This window comes from Acanthisitta chloris, unplaced genomic scaffold, assembly GCF_000695815.1.
Source record: "Acanthisitta chloris isolate BGI_N310 unplaced genomic scaffold, ASM69581v1 scaffold18641, whole genome shotgun sequence".
In the NCBI taxonomy this organism is placed as follows: domain Eukaryota; kingdom Metazoa; phylum Chordata; class Aves; order Passeriformes; family Acanthisittidae; genus Acanthisitta; species Acanthisitta chloris.
The window spans coordinates 1-8,211 of record NW_008656819.1 but is presented as its reverse complement, the minus strand read 5'-3'; the positions used below and the strand labels follow the sequence as shown (position 1 = coordinate 8,211).

Here is an 8,211-nt window from a genome sequence, read left to right as displayed (position 1 = left end):
GGTCTTCCTTTCTACCAAATCTCACACAGGCAGAAATCTTGTTTCTTTCTGTTCTTTTCTAACCATAACATGAACACATTATATTAGAAAAAATCTTTTTTCCTATGAAGGTGGTGAGACACTGGAATAGGCTGCCCAGGAAGGTAGTGGATGCTCCAGGTTGTTCATTCCAGGTTGGATAAAGCCTGGAGCAACCTGCTCTGGTGGGAGATGTCTCTGCCCAGGGTAGGGCGCTGGGGCTGGATGATCTCTAAAGTCCACTGCAACCCCTAAAAATTCTATGATTCTATACCACTGTGACTCACATTCACTAGCAAAGGTGAAAGTACAGGTTTAGACACCCAATCACATTCAAGCAGACTGTTACTTGCAGATAGGATAAGTCCAATCGATTTTGATATTTCTAGATATTTCCATAAATGCTACCATGCTTCAGAAATGAGCCAATCAAATAGTTACTACTGAAAGGTTCATAAAGCAAATAGCGATACAGAATACATGCTATAAACAAGAAGAGTGGTAAAGGCTAACAACATAAAATCATAACAGCATTAAAATTGCTTTGTCTGTTTCTGAGCCTTCACAGACCTCACTGATTTCCTGTATTTCAGATTATACCCTGAAAGAAATTGGACAATATGCAATGTCACCACATTGCCTGTAGAAGCAGAAATCCCCTTTTCCTAGAAAGGGAGAATTCAGCAGGCCAATCTCTGTGAAATAACAACACAGAAGTCAAACATTAATACATAAAGTGCAAAACTTACCTTCTAGTCCAAGAGCATAGGACAGAGAAAATTTAAGAGCAGTTGTTCTCCCTGTCCCCTCAACTGAATTGCTGAAGCATCACCATGTTACCCAGTGCAAGACTGACCCAACTGAAATAAGTCAGCAACATCAAGGCAGATACATTCCAGAGGAGCTAGACATGAGATACACCTTCCCACATTACAGCAGGAAGGTCAGACTTCCTTTGAGGAATGGGAACCACAGTTTCAGAAGTTTTATTCTGGGTTGTTGAAGTGATTTTCAGGTTTTCTGCATTTTAACTGTCTCATATCAAAATTCCAAAATAAGTGTTCAGTAACTACTGGGCAGATTTTAGAGGAATCCTAGCCACATGTTTTCTTGGTCAAATAAAGAAATCGAAAAGTGTTTTTCCAGATTGTCTGATTCTTTCTCCCATCTCCAAATTGTAACACTTTTCTCATTCATTCACTACTTCCATAGTAGTACTAACTACTGTATTGCAACACAATACAGTAGTTATAATGTCCGGTAACACTTGCATCTTTACTATAAATAATGCAGGTAAAAATGGAAAAAGTTGTAGAAGACTGCTCTTCTGCAAAATAATAGCCATATTTTATGCTAAGAAGTCACATTAGCTGACTTTCACAAACTGCCTGAACACAAGCAGGAAGCAAAAAGATTTCAGAATACTCAAATTCTCTGATAACTTTGTTCTAAAATTGAGAAGGCAGGAACCATTTGACACTGGTTCTTCTCTAATGGTCACCACTGCAGAAAGACTGTAAACTAGCACATCTTCTGCCTCTCCTCTAGCAACAGTAAAAGCCAAAACTGCAACCACACAAAAAAATTTTCTCTTCCCATTGCCCTCCTCCCTCCTTCAGTAATCAACAGAGACAAAACCAAGATCTTAGGAATTAAGATAGATATAATATATAGGAGATTTTACTTTACTTTACTGACCCCAATATAGTCAATGTCCAAATCATGATATTGTTTTGCTCCTAATATCCAAGAAATTATATAATAAGCAGTGACATCCGGATAGTCATAGGGCCAGTTTTCACCCTTCCCTATCCATCCTGGAAACGTCCAAGGTAATCCTGGAAAGAGAGAATAAAAACAAATGAATAAGATAAGTGGTTGATCTGCATTACTCAGTAAGCTTCAATAACAAGCTGCAATTTGCTCTACCTAAAATGAAGGAGCAGATATGCACTTCAAATTCACTTAGTTCCAGTGAAGAAAATGAAACACGACTTACTTAACTGGAGAGTATGCTCTAATATGAATTATTATCAAACATATTAATAGCTGATCTAGAAAACTTTCATTACTAGAGAACAACTGACTACAAATAATCTTTCAATTGTATGGTATTAGCTCTAACAGTTTTAAAAATCCAAAGATTTTAGGATAATAAATTACAAAGTTAAGGACAAAGGATCAATACTGAACACGAAAAACTGTTAATCTCCTGAATTTCAGAAGAAGTGATGATGTGACCACAACAGAGAAAGGAAGATTAGGAATATGAAAAAGCATTTCCCAGTCTCAGCTGTTTACTGGATCTTGTAGTAAATAAGAACTACAAATTAACCTAACCAGATGCCGCTATGTTTTCAGCTGACTTGTATAAGATACCATAGGCTAATTTAAAGGCCAATCCTCCTTCCTTTGTTGAGAGCTTGATCTGAGGGAAGAGGGAGGTTGTTAATAATAGCAATTAGTCACAGATATGAAGCTTAACAGATCCTGTCTAGCAAATCCTACACCATCATGCCTTGTGGCTGGATATGCTAAAGCCTGACCCCTGGAAGACAGGGGATTGGACACCTTTTAACTGAGAGATTTCTCATCTTGTTTCACGTGAAATACATTTTGTAAAGTGTTTCAGGTAAAATACAGGGTTCCACATTTCTACTGTCACAGTACACACACAGCTCACAATCAAAACAGGAAGACAGGAAAGTCCTCTTAGAACTTAACTACACACAAGACGAATCAGAAGACAAGCACTACAATGGGGAAGGGCTTGTGGGTTTGTAATAAGAACATATAATTGAATGTAGTGTGTATAAGATTAACAGATTTATGTTTCCTGTAAGTTTACTTTATCCCTCCTAACTTTTTACTCTGTTATTCAGAAATTAATCTCTCATAATAAATCATTCATGCATTGCTGTGACACACTAAGTATTAATGTTACTTAATAAAAGCAAATTATTAGACATTTTTTATCCTATGCTTCTTGGTACAGTAGCACAACATAAGAATGTTATGCTTCTGTAACACAGTAAACATGTTAAGTGTAAGTGAAGCTCAAGACAAGCTTAGCAAATATTAGAGATTCTACTTTGTCTACTGCAACATCAGAACACCTACCCATTAAAATTTATGCGTTATGCCAGATAGGTAATTTAGTCAGGGAAATAAAAAGGCATTTAAATCTTAAAGCCTGAAGCAATTTACCAATCAGTTTAATTTGGGGGTTCCTCTTTTTAGCTTCTTTCATCAGCCACCATTCATAGCCCCGGAAGTAGTTCTCATCATTTTCATAGTGCATATGGGAGGGTTCAGTACCATCTAGGAAGGAAAGAGACAGGTAGCTCACAATTATCTTCTGTGTCATAAGCTGTTACACATCATAAAGCTTGCTGTATTGCTCACTGCCATAGTATGCAAGCACATATCTCTGACATGGTTCACAAGTTCTTTGGTATGTATTTCAAACTAAAATGAACAGTGGGAGGAAATGTGAGACCTGCCACCCTTTGCTCTTAGCACAGTAACTTAGCAGGAATTTAGTATTTTTGATCTTTAAGGGACTATGCTGCTTTTAACATCAGAAATGTAATTAACCCGTGGGCATTTTCTATCCCTAGCTATGATAATACCAAATACATACTAATTATTACCTTGGCCCCAACAACCACTAGGAAAGTTACAGCATTAATATTAGGATGAACAAGAAAAATTAGAAAAGCAGGTTATGTCTAAACACATAAAAAAACCCCAAAACAAAACAAAACAAAAAAAAAGAGAAGGTTATAGTTTGCTTCTTCTGTGTTAGGCAAGTCCAGGGAGACAAAAGAAAGGAATTACCATGAAGTTTTTTAATTACACAAAAGAAGGGGGTTTTATTTTTACAGTAAAGATCTAGTTTATCATTTCCATGGTGTTCTGTGACTGCAGGAAGAGCTTTTGGAATTGAATGCTATGTATTGAATTCCTTCAGGCAAAGGTAAACAAAGTAGAAAGATTCAAAAGAATCAATGTTGCATGGGATGTCATTACACACAAAAGTCAAGTAGCAACTCATGTACACAACTGTGACAATTACCCATGCTAAAAATAAGCAGAGACTTCTTCTAATGAGCCTTTTTCCTTAATGAAGCCTGCTGAAACAGCACATTTCATTACAGAAAATAGGACTGAGTTTTTTAACCTTACTGGATTATATAAAAGTTCTATTTGTCAGAGACATAGAACAATTAGATTCCAAACTCAGACTTCTGATCACATTTCAAATGAACTCCTGATCACACACACCTCCGAGGCCAGAACAAGACCTGCAGCCCAGTGTGTTAAGACATATGGATCTACTGTTCCCCTTCTAAAAACTGGAAAGCCATCACACAAGTATGTAACATTCTCCTTAGCCAGCAGTAAGACTGTTTGAAGAGAAGGTCTGTGCATGTCTCCATTCTCCTCTAACCAGTAATTAATTAGCAAATACTGAGCTCTTAAACCCAGTATAGAACTTTTCATCATGTTAATTTTTGTAAAGTAAACCAAAGAATGAAACACAGTATCTAACTGTGTCTAAGTACAGACGTTACAAATATGTATACATTGTTAACACTACTGGCCAGACCTATTTTGAGGAAAAATAAGAAAAGGGAAAAAAAATACAAACTGTAGTTACTGCTTAATAGCTTCTGATCAAAAGCAGTTACTAAGCAGTTTCTCCTATATTTGAATGTAGCAGGCTAGCCAAATTACATCAAGACATTTTCATTTGCAACTCTGCCCAGGCAAAAAAAAAAAACAAAACAATTAGTGCCTACTATCAGCCAATGCCACTCCAGTGAAATGTAGCATCTCATTAAACCAAAGAAACATAATTGCTTCTGACCAGCTGCCTTTGCATTTTCATGCTTTTGAGACATAAACTACTTAGTATTGCAAAACTGGTGTTTGAGAAATGCTCTGCAATTCAAAAAGCTACTGGGGGGTGGGGGGGGGAAATGAACTCATTTGCTGTAGAATGCAACCTATTGACCATATGATAGTGAGAAATGTCTCCAGAATGTTAGTATTAATTTCTCTTCTACAATTTAGCAGGCATTAAGGTTTCTTGCAACTTTAGTACAACTACAGAATGCATCTCCATACCTCAGCTAAAGTGATGTGCAGGACATGTTACTTACAGCATCACTGAAACGAGAAGTTAAACACTGCACATGCAAAATCCATACCTGTTGACTGTCCATCACCTCCAATCTCTACTTTGAGAATATGTAAAGAAGCACCAAAATTTGGCTACACAAAAAAAATAAGAGACAGAAAAACAAACAGAATCCTGCTGTTAACAAACAGAATACAATAAATAAGTGTACAATCTTTAGCATGCTAAAAATGCAGTACCTTTTTTTCTAAACACCTATTATAGATGTAATGAGATATCATATACATTTTTGCCTCAAAAGGAAATCGAGCAGGATAAAGAGTACACAGATCTTTAACCACTTTCATTGACTTTCGCACTATTAATCATAGAACCATAGAATGCTAAGGGCTTGGAATGGAATTTAAGGATCATCTAGTCCCAACCTCCTGCTACGGGCAGGGCCATCACCCACCAGACCAGGTTGCTCAAGCTTTATCCAACCTGGCTTTGAATACTAGCAGGACTGGGGCAGCCACGACCTCCCTGGGCAACCTGTGCCAGTGTCTCACCACCCTCACAGTCAAAAATTTCATGCTAAGAAGAAATTAACACCACTGCTCCACAGCTGTGCAGATTTTAAATTGATTATGCTGAAGAAAATACTGAAGTACTCTTAAAGTAGAATATGGGTTATATGAAGAACACAACAGTATTTTAGTGTTATTAGAAGTCAAATTTGTTTTCTTTTAAAATCAAATCATTGAAGTCAATATTTCTGTAAAGAATTTATTCTTTGGTGTAAAGAGTGATACCGTTTATGTGAAAGAGCATATATATATGGGTCAGAAATAATCTGCTAACTACAGGCAGAAAGGTAAGAGAAGAAAATAAAACAAGACACTACATTGGGAAACAAGTGGCCACCTAGTCCTCTATGCCCCTCCCCTGGCATCTGACTGGTGGAGCTGAATATAAAATTCAAGCATATACAGGTGATCCTACTCCTAGTATGTTCTTCCAGCCATTAGTGGCCTAAGAGTTGCTCAAGCCAGAAGTTACAATTAATCATTATTTCATTAACCACTAATGAGCTGGCATCCTCCATGGAATTACACAAATATAATTTTGGTATCTAAAAAAATGTTATAAGAGGTAAGAATGCAGCTTCATTAAAAGAATATGCTGCATAAACAATAGTTTGTTTGGCTTATAAGTTCTGGACCTCATTTGCTTTTAAATAAGTATTTCTGATTTACCATTTCTCTTCCTTACATTTCTGATTCTAAACTTCTAGCACATTTGTTCTCCCATCACGAAAGTTGATTGACATGAAAAGACAAGGAGAACGAGGCAAGTTATACCGCTCCCAGATATGACAGCTCAAGAGATTTTGGTGAAAGAACATGCCAAAAATTCTTTGAAAATCATGATCTCTCAGAAAGATTTTGTTTTACCATATGCCCATTTGTTTCGTCAGAAAACGTTTATTAGTAACACACACCTTCAGTCTCCAAGAAACACAGGGTTTGATCCCCCAGTTACACACTATGCTTTACCCTTTAAAACTAATTCTTTACACTACCCATGAATTATTCACCTTCAGCCATCTGGACTGCATTACTTGAAAGTGAAATGTCATCCACTTCCAGCAGAGTAATTTACAGTGCCAAAAGCAAAACTAGCTAATAATGTCCAGTGCAATATCTTACCATATATTAAGCAGGGTAACTGTGCAGGTTACACTTGGCAACTAAAGCAGCTTACAAACCAATGACATTCACACACCTTCTAGAGTAGCTGCACTTATACTTGAAACTACTTTGGAACAGATATGCTGTTGAAATCATGCAGTCTGCACAATTGTTTTCATGCTGTGTTAATCTATCTGTACCCTCCAAAAAATTAATAAAAACTGTCTCCCAGGTCCACTTACTGCAATCATTATGAACAACTAACTCATTTCAGCCACAAAAATGACTTCGCATTTAGCCCACACGGATGATCAACATACTTTAAATACATTGTTGAAATCATATTTTTCCAGTTTATTGTGAAAACATGAAGAGTTTTTACAACGATTTGAAGAAACAGACACCCGAACAAAACCTTGGTTGGCAAAAAGCAACAGCTAAAATTTAAGGTTCTGACAACAGTCAACATTATAGTAGATGATTTGCAAGATGGGATTTTGTTTAACTTCAAATAGCATGGAATATACTATAGAAGTTCCAACATTTCATAATAAGAAATTCTGCATGAAATTATATGTTATTGTAAAGGGAAACTAACTTTACCTTGAACAGGTAATCTAAAATCTGGGAGCGATAAGGTTCTTGGTAGTTCACCAGGAGTCTAGAGGTAGCCTAAAATGGAAAGAAAACACACAAATATGAAAACCCAACTTTCAAACATTTAAGTACATCCCAGTTTTTCAGTCTAGGGCTTTCAAATAGCTAATAAACCTACAAAAAATAATTATAGCATCAGGGACTCACTGAGGCCCTACACAAACTCATTTCCATCCCTTTTACTGTGCATTTCTGGTTTTGCAGGTTGCAATTGCCTTGTTACGGTCGCAATTGCTCCACTTACCTGCAATCTACTGCAGAGAGCGCCCAGAGAACAGAGAAACAAAGAGATTTCACAGGTTTATGGCAAGAAAAATGCAGGTCGCTCCCAGCACCATTTCTCCCTCTTTACTCGACTCTCCCTGCTTTGGCTCACTGTATACCAAAGGCAACAGGAGCTCTCAGGATGTATAGGCAGGAGGGCAAGAAAAGCACCTCAGCAGGTTCAAGAGCGGGTACAATCTCCAAGGATCTAATGGCTTTGCTACCAGGACCACAGGAAAGCATAAGACCACCTGTGGGCTCGTCCAGCATTCTTAAACTCAGAGACAAGTAGCTGGGAAGACCTTCAACAGAAAAACCCACATTGGCTTAGCTCTCCTCCACTGGTACCTGGCCACGGCTGGTCCTGGGCACCTCAAAAAGCCACTGCACATCTGGCCGGAGGACGAGCACGACACGGAGCTCTCCTCGCAGCCAGGACCACTGCCCTGAGTG

General features: G+C 37.6%; 1 protein-coding gene across 1 annotated transcript in view; it reads right to left on the bottom strand.

Annotated features, from left to right (window-relative positions):
* The window catches only part of GALC (galactosylceramidase), a gene marked incomplete at its 5' end in the record, with an annotated part of 28,551 nt that extends 21,042 nt beyond the window's left edge, over positions 1–7,509 (bottom strand). Inside the window, 4 exons of the mRNA XM_009084488.1 lie at positions 1,717–1,856; positions 3,226–3,339; positions 5,235–5,298; positions 7,441–7,509. Coding sequence (XP_009082736.1) covers positions 1,717–1,856; positions 3,226–3,339; positions 5,235–5,298; positions 7,441–7,509 — 387 coding nt within the window. The remainder of the gene's footprint in view (positions 1–1,716; positions 1,857–3,225; positions 3,340–5,234; positions 5,299–7,440) is intronic.
* Between the last annotated feature and the right edge of the window lie 702 nt (positions 7,510–8,211).